The 16,160-nt window shown below is 50.5% G+C and overlaps 1 protein-coding gene across 2 annotated transcripts in view; it reads right to left on the reverse strand.

Annotated features, from left to right (window-relative positions):
* Positions 1-16,160, reverse strand: part of PDE8A (phosphodiesterase 8A) — a 153,458-nt gene that overhangs the window by 63,097 nt on the left and 74,201 nt on the right. For both annotated transcript variants that reach the window (XM_060617567.3, XM_060617566.3), the window contains exons 4-6: positions 9,723-9,779; positions 8,838-8,892; positions 1,897-1,985 (exon numbers count right to left, since the gene is read on the reverse strand). In XM_060617567.3, coding sequence (XP_060473550.1) covers positions 1,897-1,985; positions 8,838-8,892; positions 9,723-9,779 — 201 coding nt within the window. The remainder of the gene's footprint in view (positions 1-1,896; positions 1,986-8,837; positions 8,893-9,722; positions 9,780-16,160) is intronic.

Below are 16,160 nucleotides of genomic sequence, written 5' to 3' on the forward strand. Positions count from 1 at the left end.
CACTGGGATTTATTTTGGGGTTGGGTGTGAGATCAAGATATAACTTAATTTTCTTTCCAGACCGTTAACAAGTTGTCACAGTTCTGTTCACTAAAAAGTCTGCCCTTTTCCATGTTGGCTTAAATTGCCATGTTGATCATATGCTAAATTCTTCAATATACTCAAGTCTATTTCTACACTTTACATTCCAGTTTAATGATCCAGCAGTAACACAAAGGCGCCGTTACAGCTTGTTAGTGCATTTGAACATCCGGCAGAACGAGTCTCTATTTCTCCTAGCTCTCTAGCCCCACATCTCCACACTCCCCTTCATATTTTTATACTGCCCTTGATAATGGACTTCTCCCTTTGGCTGTCGGCTGGTGCACAGAACAAAGCAGGCCATGATGACACGCGGGGACAGAGAGGTAAGCAGTGGATGTGCCACAGAGAGCTGTGCAGCCGTATCTTAGAGTTTGGACTTTATCTTGAAGGCAGTGGGGAGGTGCAGAGCCGAAGCACACGCAGGGTTAGGTGTGGCTGTGGCGTGGAGAACGGACAAGGAGGAGCCAAGAAAGGTGTAGGGAGACTGACGGTTCAATGATCCAGGTAAGAGAAGAGAGTGGCCTAAAGAGGAAGATGAGTAGGCTATTCCACAGATGCTCAGGAAGCAAAATCATTAGGACTTGGTGAGTGACCGGAGTTGGGGACTTGTGAAACAGACATGGTGGTTCCCGTCTAGGACCACAGGGGAGACGATGGCTGCGTTCACTAAGCTAAGGTATTCACGAAGAAAAGGTCAGAGGTCACAGTTAGACTTAGGAATGGAGGACAGACGACGATCGCGGTTTTGAAAACACTGATCACAACCTCAAGGATTATCTGCGCCGTTTGCGCCTGTGAGATCTCGGATCTAAGCCAGTTCATCTCCCTGGGCGTCGGTTTCTGCACTCTGGTTGGAGAAACTAAGCTCTATCACCACCTACTGCTCCAAAATTCCACTTTCCTCTCTGAGAGGCCAGTAGCCTAGTTCAGTGCAGGAAGGCTGTGGCCCGTCTGTGTCCGCGAGAGAGGGACGGACAGGCCTAAACCTGGCCATCCACCTCACGTTTCCCGGCAAGACCTGGCGATAAGCCTCTCCTTTGTACACTTCACTAGCCTCAAACATGTCTGCTCACCAGAACTTCTCTGCTACCTGACTTCATTTCATCTATCAAGTATTTTCCTTGCCTGCGTGTGGAGCCCCCGGTGCTGGCCCTACTGATCTTTGTACTCCAAGCCCTGACCCCTTATCTCTGCCTTAGGCATATCCAAACAGGGTGATCTCATGCTCTCTCTTTGGTCCCGGGAATATTAAAGAACAGTAGACCACCCAAGGAAGAAACCTAGTTTGACAAAGAGCTGCTAACTTTTTTTTTCTTGCCAACCTTGTATAATTTTACTATTTTTTTTGCTTTTCCTATTGTACAAGGAACTAGGTTTCTACTCTTTTCACTTAAAAACCAAAAACTGTTTATCAAGAGCAAATTCCAAATGTCTATTTGTGGAAAAGAAAACATGTCACCTACCAGAGATAACCAATATTAGTAGGTCGGGTGTGTGTATATATTACAAGTTTTTTTTTTTTCCTTAAAAAAGTAGATAGATAATTCAGTATATCCCTTTGTAGACTGCTTTTTCATTTGCTATTCTTTTGGAGCCCTGGCTTTACATGTGTCTCCCATCGCTAATGTGACCGCTCATTAGACATCCAGGCAGACTCCAAGAGTCAATATAAAGAGAGTTGCCAGGCCACCACCCCATCCCATTTCAGCAGGAGGTCAGTTAGGGCCGAAAGGCAGCTGCCCACAGCCGAAGACCTCACTTGCAACGCTGCCCTGAGTGGTGCGGTGGGCGTTCCAGAAGGGGCAGAGTTACCTGAGTTTCAGCTGGGACCGCACCTCTCCGAACTCCAGCTGGAGCAGTTCGTTGTAACAGGCCATGAGGCTGGGGTTTTCCACATACCTCTACAAAGAGAAGGGGGATTTCGTGGATAAACAAATGTGCATCTTTAAGTTATTATTGACTATCAGGAAAAATTCTTTTCACAGACTTCTCAAGTGGGTAACTGAAACCTAAAAAGACACGTTATCTTTAATGACGAACAGGAACTGAGAGGTGAAAATCTGAGTACCAAATTAGCTTTTTTAAAAAAATAAGTTTTTTGCGAGAGAGGGAGAGACAGAGGGTGTGTGCGAGGGGCAGAGAGAGAGGGAGGGAGAATCCCAACCAGGCTCCATGTGAGCCTGTGACCTGAGCTGCAATTAAGAGTCAGAGGTGAGCTACCCAGGCACCCCAGGTACCAAATTCGCTTTTAAGAAGACAGGGCTTGGGCACCTGAATGGCTCAATCAGTTGAGCCTCTGACTCTTGATTTCGGCTTAGGTCATGGTCCCACGATTTATGAGATTAAGCCCTGCATCGGGCTCTGCCCTGACAGCATGGAGCCTGCTTGGGATTCTCTCTCTCCCTCTCTCTCTCTGCCCCTCCCCTGCTCATGTGCTCACTCTCTCTCTCTCTCTCTCTCTCTCAAAATAAATACATACACTTTAAAAAAAAGAAGAAGAAGACCGGGCTTAAAAATGCTTTGTTTGAGCAAACAGGATTTTGGTTATCTGCACGGCACTATCAGAGGCTAGAATATGCAGAAGGAAGAAATTCATTTAACTGAAGTCCTAATTTATATTAACTTCTAGAGTACATTCACTTAGTCAAGCACAGTATGCTGTCCTCTTTAAAGTCGCTCAAGCCCACAGTCAGCAAACACACATTTGCACTTCTCTGGGCACCTGCATCTCACAAAGGTAACCCCCACCCGGCAACGTGTTCCTACACTCACCTCTAACCATGGCTCAGTCAAGCCACTGAAGGATGGCCCTCCACAGCACAGGTGCTGGCTTTGCCCGGTAGCCTTACTGCCGTGGACAATCTCTACCTCGTGCAATAACCTTCACATGATGGAAACACCTCACCACAAAGCTACTCACGCGGCCGTGAGGAGCACGCACCCATTCCGCCACCAAGTTATGTATTCCGTGAAGACATCTTAGAGGTCACTGTGTCCTGTCACCTAGTTCCATTCGGGCGGAAGAAACATCGGGGAACATTACTCACTCCTGTTTCTGTGACCAGCTCTTGCTTTCACCTGCTCGATGCATAGATGACACTCTGCTGGCCGAGGACAAGGCTGAGGCCGAAGAGGCAGGGCCGGACCTGTGCAGGCCACCACCTCCAAGCCAAAGCCAGACCAACCTGGGACATGGGCCTCTCATGGAGCTCCTGCCTCTGCCCCAGTGAAGGTGCATAGAAGACCAATAGCCCTCTGTTTAAACAGTGATCAGGGTCTTGTCTGAGCGTCATGCAACCTAATCAATCCAGCCCGGGTTCATGCCTTATAAGCTGTATGACCCTAAACGAGGCACCTGGGCCCGCTCTGCTCTTGCACAACAAGCCTGTCCTGCTCCTACCCGCTGCAGGTGACCGTGAGGACCAAGTGAGGTGGAGGGAGAGAGCACTCTAACTGCAAACCGCTGCATGACCACAGAGCACGGTGATCGCCATCCCCGGGAGGGGAGGGGAGGGGAGGGAAGGGGAGGGAGGAGCAAGCCACGCTGGCCGTGGGCACCCTGGTCCCTATCCCACAGGCCAGAACACAGCCCCTCTCACCGCAGAAGCGTGAGAGCGGTGCCCTGCCTACAGCACTCGCCCACCGGGAGAGGAGTGTGCTGGGCCTGCCGTGCATTCCTCGGTCAGCCCTGACTCCACGGAACACCCGAGAATGCTGTCCACCTGCACAGGTACCTGGTGCCGACTGGGCAGGAACAGGGAGGAGACTCCTGGGCACAGGGCCTGTGCCACCGCCAGCAGACACGGGGTGGGGCCCTGAGCTGTCTAGGGGCCTGGCTGGCCTCACCTGCTCTGCATGTGAGATCCTGGGACATGGAGACACGTGTATTTATAAACAGCCTCCCAGGGATGCAATGAGACTTTTCACTGGGTGTGAACATAAATGTCCAAACTTCCAAGGCAGGCGTCAAAGTTACAAAATGGGCACGTGGGACCAAACGTACAGCAACCTGCCCCTGCTGTCTGCACCCCCCCCCACTAACCCCTGCTCTAAACATCCCGTCTTTCCCGCCCTTCTCCAACTTCCACGTGTGTCGCAAGGATTCCACAGGGCATGGAGGGTGCAGGAGGGCACCGGGTCAGGGGGTGCTTGGGGAACAGGCCGTCATCCCTACTGCTCCAGCAGCAGCTGGCCTCCTCTCCCCGCCCCGCCCGACCCCAGCGCCTGGGCCACAAACCCTGCAGACCCCTGAGTTGACCCAATCTGGCTTTTCCAGAGCCCGTCACACCCGCCCTGCTGGGCCCCACCCAGGGGTTCTCGAGCCCCGGCTGCCTATTAGAATTACCTGCAATCTTGCCAAATAATAGCAACGGGCAGGCCTCTTCCAACACCACCTGAAAGACACTCTCTGGGGAAGCTCTTCAAGGGATTCTGACGCACAACCAGTGCTGAGAGACGCCACACCCCAACTTCTCAGTTCGTCAGCAGGGGCTCGGCCGCCAAGTCCCACCGAGGAAGCAAGCAGCTCTCCATCCACCCTGAAACCTTGAACTCTGGCTAATCCGCAAAGTAGCCGACTGCCCTCTGAATACCAGAGATCCCACTATGGTGTTGGCTTTCGGGTCTAGGTCTGGCTCAAGCCTCGGCATCACTGCCCCCCAGCTACGGGACTTGGGGCAGTCACCTTCCCTCTAGGTCTAGATGCCCTGCTCTGTCACCAGGCACTCAGCCACCTCGGTATCCTGTTGTTACGTGAAGGTACGGGGCTCTCCTTGAAGGAAGATTAGCTTTCACCTGTGGTCTCTGACGACTGGCCGTCCACTCCTGATTTCCCAGGTCACGTACCTCTACAATGACTACCTCAAAGCCTTTGTGCTTAGAGATGTGCACCTAAGCCTGGTTTCAGCAAAGGCTTCAGAGGACACAGTGACCAAGTATGTGGGCGAGAGGGCGGGGACTGTGTGCATCAGCTACTCCTGCATTTTCAAGCCTCATGATAACTTGATTATATTAAGAAGAGAAAGGACTGAGGTCTCCTATACCTTCCACCAGGATGCTCTTTCCAGCCCACAGCTGTGCCAATGTACTTCCTCGTGGAGAATGGCAAACACACATTCCCAACGTGCATCTATGCCCTTTCGAAGAGACCTCATACAAACATAAAAGCTTAAGGACTCCCGGTGGCTGGAAGAAAAGAATACAAGGCAGGGTACATCATCTACCCCCAAGTTTCTCTAGAAAGTAGAAGCTTCCGAGCTCCTTGCTAAAAAGGATAGCCAGCTTTGAAGCCCGAAGAGTTATCGTGTAAGTATCTTCAAAGTTAGCTGGGAAAGTTTTTTTTTTTTCCTTGTATGAATGCTCTCCCAAGTAGGTTGAGAGGACGTGATCTAGGATCCACTAGGGAGAGGTGATCCATCATTTCCAACTTGGGATTCTGTACTTAAAGGAACACTCCCTTTCACACTGGCTGACTTGTTCTCCTACCATTTAATATGAATTACTGGAGGTGAGGGAATGGGAGTCGGTGCCGATATGGGTGTATGTTTTGGGAGTTGTCTTGGGAACCACAAAACTACGCAACAATAACAGTAATCCAGTGTATGCTTTTTATAGAAAAACGGCGCGTGTATAAAGTAACATGTTAAACTCCATCTATCCGATGTTCATATTGGGGGTTTTCTTAGTCTGCATTTACTTGCCACCCTTGTTCACTTACTAAGCTTACATCACTTTGTCTTATAAACGTCACACGGTCGCACTTCTGTAACCCAGTCCAGAAGGCCTTTCACCGGGAGAAACGGTCCGTTCACACGCGCTTGCTTCTAGCCCTTCTAGCGAGTTTACGACTCGCTCCACACTGCGGCTTCCTCTTCCTCGTGTCAGCCAGTCTGACCAGGCGGCTGTAAATTTCACATTTCCTCTTGTGAATTTGGAAGGCTTGTTAAATCTTTCCGTTTATTACTGGCTGCCTTCCTTTCCACTGACCTCAAAGGCTAACGTTGATTTCTTTGCTCTATTTGAAAGCAAGATCCCGATCCCCTCCAGAACAGACCATCTCCCAGGGAGCGCATGTTCTAGTCTGCACCTTTCCCACCGACGACGGCTTCAGAATACTTTCACTGCCCGCCCCCTCCCATGTCTGCTAGATAAGGTCCTGAGAACGCTCTTACCCCCACCTCCTCCCCACAAACCCTGAAGATGCCTAGGTTCACTAAGACAGTCGAGAATTTAAATCCTGAGCCATTGTTCAAATTTTTCTTTTGGTACATCCCTTGCGTTAGAAGAGTATTATATACTCCAGTCTGAGTGTTCCCTTTTGGGCCTGAACAGCATACCTACATAGATCTAGATCTCACCTACATTTCTCACGTTACGGAACCACAGGCGAAGCTACGCTACCCGGCGTTCATGCACACGCAGGCGCACATGGAGGGCAGCAGTAGGCGGGACCCCGCGCTCGGCAGGTTCCCTGCCCACCACTTCCCTCCACTTTATCCTCCCTGCTCCTCAAGTGTCTTGTTCGAGTTCATCTGATGTCGCAGTGGAGTCCTTTCTCAGTTCTCTGCCTCAGATAGGGCTCCTGGCGGGGGGACAGGACTCTCAGTTTTACACCCACCCCCTTTTGCCCTGCAAGGTGACCAAGGAGTTGTCTGGGCGGGACTCTCGGGCTGCGGTCCTCCCGCGGTAATATCTCATCAGACCAGGCATTATTATTACTGTTTTATACAGTCAATGTGTGCTTAGATTTACCCCCATATTCACCATTTTCTTGCTGCTCATTTCTTGGCGTTGCAAGCCTTCCACTTGGGATTCACCTTCCCTCTGCTTGAAGCACCCCCTTTAGCATTTTCTTGTAAGGATCTGCTAGTTGCAAACTCTGTTTTCACATTGCTCAAAGTCTTTATTTCAACTGCATTTTTGGAAGCTATTCATGCTAGGGCTAGTTGCTTTCCTTTATCACTCTGCAAGGGTTATTCCTGTATGTTCTATTTTCCGTTTATCACTGCAGAGAAGCTGGCTGATAGTCGTCATTCTTCCGAAGTTAATCTTTCTTCTCTGGCTGATTTCAAGGTCTCTTTCCAGGTGTGACACCGGGGTGGCTCAGTCGGTTGAGTGTCCAACTCTTGATTTTGGCTCAAGTCATGATCCCAGAGTCGTGGGCTCGAACTCCGTGTTGGGCCTCGTGCTGAGTGTGGAGCCTGCCTAAGATTCTCTCTCACTCTCGCCCTCTCCCCCGCTCACATTCTCTCTCAAAAAAAAAAAAAAAAAAAATCTCTGTTTTGTTTTTTCACCATGATGTGTCTTCTTTTTATTTACTCTACTTCGGATTTGTTGGAATTTTTGAATCTGTGGACCATAATCTTTCATCAGTTCTAGAAAATTCTCTTCCAATACTGCCTCTGCCCCTCTCTCTCTCTCCCGTTCTTCGGGAACCCCAGTTGTATATATGCTAAACTATACAGTCTGTCCTCCACACTTAACTTCCCTAACTTATCTTCTGTTACCGGATCTCTGTGCTACATGCTCTAAGACTTCTTCTGACCCACTGAGTTTTACAAGTTTTCAGTTACATGTGTTCATTTCTCAAAAGTTACTTACGTTCTGCTTAGAATTTGCTGTGTCACTTTTTACGGTTTCCTATTCCCTGCAGACATTTCCAAGATCGTCTTGTCTTTTATTCTTTACATCTAAGCATGACTGCTTCATAATTCGTGTCTGAGAATTCTGGTATCTGTGGGTCGTGGAGGCCCATTTCTGCTGTCTTTCCCCTACTAGCTCTCACTTGCAGTGCCTCTCCTCTTGTGTGGGTGGAGGGCTGCCTGGGCCCTGGGGCAGTTACTCATGGAGATTCTCTGAGGCCGGAGGAAGATTCTTCTTCCTCTGGGGGGCAGGGGGGGGTGGATCCGTATTTGCTTCTGCCAAATACCTAGGAGTGCCACCTACCACCTAGAACCACTTTAACTAAATTCATGGCCTGGGGGTGGGGGGGGGGGTCTTAACTACCTCATGGACATAAAATTGGGCCATAAATCTGCCCCAGGATCAGCCTTAGGTAAGTTCTCTCCATCATGATTTCCAGGGCTCACTGGCAACCAGCTGACCAAAGCCTTTAGCAGCCTTTTGGCTTAGGGGAGACCAACAGATCAGGGCCTGGGAGGAGAGGGAGTCGTGTTTGGGCTGCCTCATTTCCAGAGTCCTTGAACTGCCTTTAAAGTTGCATGTATACAGGTCAGCATTACCAAAACACATCCTATGGCATAACATTTAGAACAGGTCATTGAAGGAGATTTTATGATGTTTAGATGATTTCAGCAGACACAATTTTGAGAGACCAAAACGTAATGCGTCGTAGATTATTAGATTACCAAGTTCTAAAGCTAAACCAAACTGTAACAGCATAAAGACAACAAATTTTTTTTTCTTCAAATGAGTTCAAAACTTTTGCTGGCTCTGAACGGAGATTAAATAATTTCTCGGGGCGCCTGGGTGGCTCAGTCGGTTAAGCGTCCGACTTCGGCTCAGGTCATGATCTCACAGTCATGGTTCAAGCTCCGCGATGGGCTCTGTGCTGACAGCTCAGAGCCTGGAGCCTGTTTCGGATTCTGTGCCTCCCTCTCTCTCTGCCCCTCCCCTGCTCATGCCCTGTCTCTCTGGGTCTCAAAAATAAATAAAAACATTAAAACAAATTTTAATAAAAAAAAATAATTTCTCAGGCTGAATCATACCTGCATAACAAAGAAATGGGTACATACCCTTGTAAAGCCAGCAGCAATGAGGGGCATCACAGAGGACTCTTCTCTATCCGTCCTTCAAAAGAACATAGTCAAGGGTTAGAGACAGTTTTTATCAATAATAGCTCACCTCTTTTACTCACTATTTACATAATACTATGACTATCATATAATGTCAAATACTTTTAGATGCATTAGATTAATATACCAATCAGAAGTGTAAAATTGAAAATAGTTTTCTGTTTTTGTTTCGTAGGTAGCTTTCTGGCAGCATACCATAATGTCTGAAATATGGAGATCGCACGGACAGCCAGAATACAGGAGTAACCACGTATCTATTTGATATGTAAATATTTTAACTTAAATTCTTCCCTACTTTCTTCTACTTCCAATTAAAAAAAAAAAAATCTCTTCTCCCACCCCCCCAAACGTTCTAGGAAAAAAGTTTAAAGGACAAAGAATTCCTTCTTCTATCTACAAAAATATATAAGCTAAATAACACTTATTTGAATACTGCCCTTCTCCCAGCGCATTTCTGTTCTTTCCTTACCTTCAATTTCAGAATGAAATACAAGATTTCTCCCATCTATGTATGAATCAAATCTTCATAAATACTTGGGAGTTAGAAGGCCCTCGGGAGATGTCCCTGGTAACATTCATACTTTGAGCAACGGAACTCTCTCATGGTTTGCCTATTTCTAAAGTGAACGGCAGTCCAAAATCACAAAACCTTCCACGAGAGCAGAAAGTCCCTCTGTGGAGGTAACTGGCGAGGTAAAGACAGTAAGAAGGAAGAAAAGGCCAAAAAGGTCATACCTGTCACAGCCTGCAAGCTGTTAGGCCCCTGCTAAGAGCAAGCAGGACACAGACACCTGAACTTCAACATCAAAACTGGTGACGGCTTACCTGCGTACTACACCAATGATAATTGTGTTTTCAGAGAGTTTTGATGACCTGATAGACCTTTAAAAAACAAACAAACAAACAAACAAATTTTTAAAAAATGTAAAGTACTTCTTAAAAAAAAATACCCTTAAATTTTGGAAGAACAATCAAAGCTGGGGGGAGGCCGAAGAGGGAGCAGGTCACATTCTGGATTTCCGTTCTTGGCTACTCAATCTTCCTCCCTCAAGGGGACAGGCCCCTACTCCGTGGACGAGTAACCCGAACGCTCACGCAGTACAAACATAACAGCTGGCTAGAGACGGCGTGCCTGCTACTTGCTCTGACCTTTGTCAACCTGAGTGTCTCAGGTGGAGAACGATCCCTACCTCGGGCTTATGTGACAGGGGTTATCGGTCTCTCGCCATCAAAGGGACACGCGAGTACATGTGTGTTACCACACACTGACAGCCGCGGTTACGGTGGGGACGAAGCCCAGAGGCCCGCTCCCTACATCCTCCAGAGAGTTCCTAGGTACAGTGTGGGCAAGAGTGGTAGCCGCAGAATTCAGAAGTAGCAGGATCTCCGAATCCGTCAGAAAGAAGAGACAGAAAAGAATGGAGGACTGGTCAGGAAGAGTAGGGGACGCTGCTCCACCGAAACCCCCCCTCCTCCAGAGTAAAAGGCTCCCCAGAGGACCGACTCACCCCTCCTGGAGAAGCAGCCTCCCTGGGATGCACCCCCAGCCAGGAGAGGAGACGACGGGGTGGAATGAATGTGCCCAGGAGAGAAGGCGCTGGGCTGTGCCCCAGCCCTGAGCTCCCCTACCCTGGGGGACGCGGGACCCTGGAGAGGAGCCGTGATGCCACAGGCAGAGGGGACGTGGCCCCGGGCTGGGAGGAAGACACTCACAGCAGACGGGGGCTTTAGCAGAAGAGCGGACCGTTCCCACGTGGCCCCAGCCCCGTCACGGGCGTGGTGACCTCCTAGAGAACGTGGGCAGGATGGGACACAGAATGGCCACGACTTACTGCAGGACCTCGTTCCATTGGCTCACGAAACAGAACCACTCCCGGGTCACAGAACACAGAAAACCACTCGAGTGACTTTCTCCATTCTCCCAACGATGGCCCATAACGTAGCCATTCCAGCAGCATCAGAGATGTTAACCAGGCACTCACAGTGGATACCTCGGTTTGGCAAACTTTTTCTGTAAAGGGCCAGATGGCAAGTATCTTAGGCTCTGTGAGCCACGCAGACTCTGTCACAACCACTCCACACTGCCCCTGTGGCACAAAAGCAGCCAGAGACGATACAGAAGTGAACGGTGTGGCAGTGTCCCCTCTTGCACGGCCCTGCCCCAGGGCCCTGGGGCCTCATTTTCTCAAGGAACTCAGGTTGAGGAGGCTGAGCCCAACCTCAGATGCAGACTGCATGTGGGTATGGAGTGGCTCAGGGATGGACACGCAGCTCTAGGGACAAGCCAGTCTCTCTCGGGGGCCGTGTGGCTCGCACCTCTCAACATTTCTGGTTTTAGCAGTGCCCACTCTGTTCCTCCAGCTTCCATCTGCCTGTCCGCTCCAGAGTAGGCCAACTGTAATGGCACCACACGGCTGCTCTATCGGAAGAGCCCCCTTGACAGGTCACCACAGGGTCTGCCACCCAGGTGCCGGTCCCCGGTCCCACCGCGGTCTCCCTGCCTGGAGAACAGCCATGCTCTCCATGGAACGGCTGGAGAAGCCTGGAAGGGCGACAGCACAGCAGACACTCACACAGTCAAGGCCATGGTCACCTCTCAAAACTGGCCTACTACTGACCTATCACTCATCTTACACAGGGACAGACAGGCACTCACGAATGGTATTTCTGTGACTTCTTAGGACACTATACTCGTGTTCCTATTTCTGTCTTGTCACAAAGATTTCAAGAAAGAAAAGGCAAATTTAAGTATGTAGCCAGGCATCTCAAACTGGCTCTCACCTTTTTAGAAGAAAAACAGGGACGTGAGTGGTAGAAATAGTAAGCAGGTAAATGTACAGATGAAGTCAGGAAGTAGTTCTGGAACCTACTCCAGATGCAGGAACGAGTGTGGGCATGGGCTCAGGACAAAGCAGAGGGGAAGACCATGTTTACCTGGAAGAAAGCTGACACCTACCGAGGAGGGCTAACACTGTATGAAATACGTGCACTCTTGCCTTTTTCTGGTCCACAAGGAGGAAGAACTGATTAGAAAACAGAAACGTCAAGGAACCTGGGTTGAAAAATAATACCCTTGACTTTAGAATTCCGGAAAATGAAGAAAGAAACGACTTGACACCATCATTTACACCCAGACATTAGTAAGGCAGGTGTCAAGAACTCAGGAAAAAGAGAGAGTATGAGTCTATAGCACAAGCTTCTGAAACACCAAGCAAGCACCCCGGGAGGCTCTCAAAACCAGGCTAGCTGGTGCATCACTAGGATTTTACTGGGTTATGCGGAAGAGAAAACTCCAACACGAGTCTTCTCCCGCGTAAAAGATGTGTGGAGGTAGGCAGTCCAGGGCTGTGATGGCTCACTGTGGCACTGGACAGCTGGCTCCTTCTGTCGAGGTGTCCCTGTTACCACCTACACACGGTTCCCTCCTCATGATCCAAGACGGATGCTGCGCTCGGGCCATAGCCTCCCCGTTCCTGACGGCAGGAAGAAGGGCACGCACTCTCCCTCGAAGGATAGTTTCCAGAGGATGCACGTGGCATTCCCACTGGCCAGCCGCAGGAAAAGCTTGGGAATGCACGTATTTTCTAGGCAGCCACAGGCCCAGCTCAACGCTAGAAATTCTGTTGTCGGGAAGGAGTAGGCTTAACATAAGAATACAGCTAAGCCCTTCGAGGAGTTAAATTTGACAAAAGTACAACTCCATTACTCGTACTTCGCCACTGTTCTCTCTGCCACGTGGAACGAATCTCAGATTGAAAATGGCATTTACGACGGTAACCATGAGCCGCAGACCAGGGGGAGTCCGGAGACGGCGAGGAGGCGTCCGGCACTCCACACGGATTTAATTCCCCTAACGCACGCTGGGTTTCCACGCCCAGCTTTAGTTCCTTCACCTCCCTTCATAAAATCTTCCCTTTCATTACAGAGCCCTGCTCCCGGGGCACAAAAGAATAGTTCTTCGTTTCTTCTGAGTGCACCAGGCATACGTCTTCTGAAAGGTTCTGCAAATTGCTCGTGGCGAGTCATGTTCTCAGTCTCTGAGGCTGTTCTTTCCCCGACCGTTATTTGGCAGCTTTTTACAGGCCCCCACTTCTTTACCCTGTTCGTTCGTCCTTGGACGGGAGTGATACAAGCCAGGCCGAGGGCCTGCAGCAGAGGGCGCCACAGAAATCTCCCTTGCGCCCCTCGGCCAGGCCCTCGGCGTGAGTGGCCCTCCTGGGATCCGGGGAGCAGACGCGGGGCTCCGAGGGCGCTGCCAGCAGGCAGGCCTGGCTTGGCCGCCCGGGGTGGACCCGACTGGCCCTCGTCCGTCCTCTAACCGAACGTGAGAACTGGTGCGCTTTGCGGTCGTGAAGCTGCGGCACGTGAATGGCCGGTCCCACGCTCCCTAGGCCGCTGCCCCTCCTCACGACGCGGCAGAAAATCCCACATCTCTGCCCGCCTCCTTGGCTCGCAGTCTTGGGTTTCCCGGTGGAGGCAGAAAGGAAAGAATGAAGAGGCAGCAGGGAGTGGGGGGCCGGAGGCAGGGCTCCAGCCGCTCCCAGATGCGGTGGCGCCCCTCTGAGCAGAGCCGTCGGTCCGTCTGTCAGCGCAGCTCCAGCACCCCAGGCTCAGCAGAGCCTCCCCCCGGCCCGTTCCCTTAGGGCCGTGTGGCCCTGTGGCCTTGGGCTTCGGAGGCTGGAGTGCGCACGAGCTGTCCCCGGGGCAGGACAGGCCTCTCCGTTAGGCCCCGCGGTAAGAGGCATACAGAGAATCCCTGCCTCCTCTGTTCTCCGGCTTCTGACACACCGATCAGCCGAACTCCGGCCTCTGAACGGCTGTGGTCGGCTTTTATCTGTTACCTTTGTGGGCTTCTGGACAGGAGGCTGACGAGGCAGTGAAATCAGGTGCGGACAGGACGCCACCAACAGCCTCACAACTGGTCGAAGCGCCTCAGCGCCTTCTGCCCGTCTACGCTGCCCGTCCAGCCGGCAGCCCGGATCTCCCACCTGCTCTAGACGCTCCCCTGCACAGACCGCGGCAGTGTCTCAACTGCCTAGTGGGGGAAGACTGCGCCCTTGGCTCAGCACCCAAGGCCCTCGTGACGGGGCTCCTGTCTGCTGCTCCAGCCTCGGCCAGAGCCACGTCCCACACCCGCCCGACCCGGCAGCCATCGGGCACTGAGCAGAGAAGCCCTGTATACCTGCCTCTTTCTACACATGTGGCTCCCTCCAGCTGGAATGTTGGTTTTTAAGTTTAAATTCAAGTTAGTTAACAATTAAAAATTGTTTTTAAGTTTAAATTCAAGTTAGTACCGGTTTCAGGGCTAGGACCCAGCGCTCCTCCCAACAGGTGCCCTCCTTGATGCCCATCCCACATCTAGCCCCTCCCCCCCCCTCCCCTCTAGCAACCCTCTGTTTGTTCTCTGTATTTAAGAGTCTCTTACGGTTTGCCTCCCTCTCTGTTTTTATCTTAGTTTTCCTTCCCTTGCCCTGTGTTCATGTTTTGTTTCTTAAATTCCACGTGTGAGTGAAATCTGATACTTGTCTTTCTCTGACCGACTTATTTCACTTAGCGTAATACATTCTAGTTAAATCCACGTTGTTGCAAATGGCAAGATTTCATTCTTTTTGATTGCTGAGTAATATTCCAGAGTGTGTGTGTGGGGGGGGGGGAGGGGTGTGTATGCACACACACACACCCACCACATCTTCTTTATCCATTTATCAGCCGACGGACATTTGGGCTCTTTCATAATTTGGCTATTGTTGATAGTGCTGCTGTAAACATTGGGGTGCATGTGTCCCTTTGAATCAGCATTTTTGTATCCTTTGGATAAATACCTAGTAGTGCAATTGCTGGGTCATACAGTGGTTCTATTTTCTGCCTTTCTTTCTTCTTCTCAAAACTCCTGCTCATCCTTCAGGACTCAACCCAAGTATCCTCTGTGAAGCTCTCCCTGACACAGGCCCTGTAGCACTCTGTATACACCTCCTTGTGGGCGCTTATAAGCCTGTACTGAAATCACTCGCTACCCCTGCAAACCAGAACGTTAGCTCGTCAGAGGCAAGGACCCCGTCTCATTTACCTATGTAGCTCTCATACCAAAGATAATGCCCAGAACTGAGAAGACTTGCAAAGCAGGGTTCCCCAACCGGTGGATTTAGAAATATCACAGGCACAGAATATTTGGCCTTCAGCAAAGCATCTGATAAGGAGTGTAAGGAGGTCCAAATTTCCCCAGTAGAGGGATACAGATGAATGCCAGGCGTTTAGACAAGTCGGCAACTGGTGAAAAACCCTTCGCAGGCAGTGCTGATTAGGTCTCCCAAAAGCAGGAGGAAGGGCAGGAGCTCTGCCAGGGCTAAGGTCTTGTGAGCTGTGTATGTCAGCGGAGGGAGACAGCGCGAGTGGACAAGTTCATGAGGGACAGCCTGGAAAGTTCCTTGAAGGAATACTCCACAGTGGGCAGGTTCTCTTAAAGGGATGATCTTAAGGGAGATAAATCAGGTAGGGCCAGACTCGAGATGAAATTGACTCGGGGAAATAAATCAGATCCTGCTTGTGCCTCTAGAAAATTCACTAACTATGGCACAAGTTGCTCCTCCACCCTACCCCACCCCCCCACCCTCTTAGGCAACAAGATGGAGATGACGTGGTAGAACACAGCTAGCAAGGGAAACCTGAAGCTCACACTCTTGGACGGGGCTGTGACACAACCATGAGGAAAGGAATGTGCTCAGTGGTCTGCTGAACGTGGTCAGCGTCTGCTGTCTGGACAGCAGGGAAGATGGCTATTCCGCTCACTCTCCGCTGGTCCACCCGAACCTGGTGTGGGCTGGTCAGTGCTGGAGCCATGCTTACCAGAGGTACTGCCTGGAAGAGGATACCCCGAGGGAGCACCCTGGATGGGGCCGGAACACAAAACCACACCGTGAGGAGGACATACATAGTCCATCCAGAGAAGACAATTCCTGCCCTCGAATGCGGGAAGTCTGGCAAAGGGGATTAAGGTGAGCCTAACAGGAAGGAGAGCTTCTGAAGCTCAAGAGCTTTCCCCAGGAAGCCCTAATCCCCCAGCGGAAGCTGGATGGGGGGGGGGGGGGGGGAGCTTTGTAGAGTCACATACACGTGACGATCTGTGCTTCTCTAAAACCTCCTATTGAGCAACCCAGTTCGCATGTTTGATGTTGTGCAAGTATTATAAACAAGGCACATTCACCTAACATTAGAGGGCAATTTTCACAGTTTTCACAACTTAAAAACGTCGGGGAAATTTTATGA

This window comes from Panthera onca, chromosome B3, assembly GCF_046562875.1.
Source record: "Panthera onca isolate mPanOnc1 chromosome B3, mPanOnc1 haplotype 2, whole genome shotgun sequence".
In the NCBI taxonomy this organism is placed as follows: domain Eukaryota; kingdom Metazoa; phylum Chordata; class Mammalia; order Carnivora; family Felidae; genus Panthera; species Panthera onca.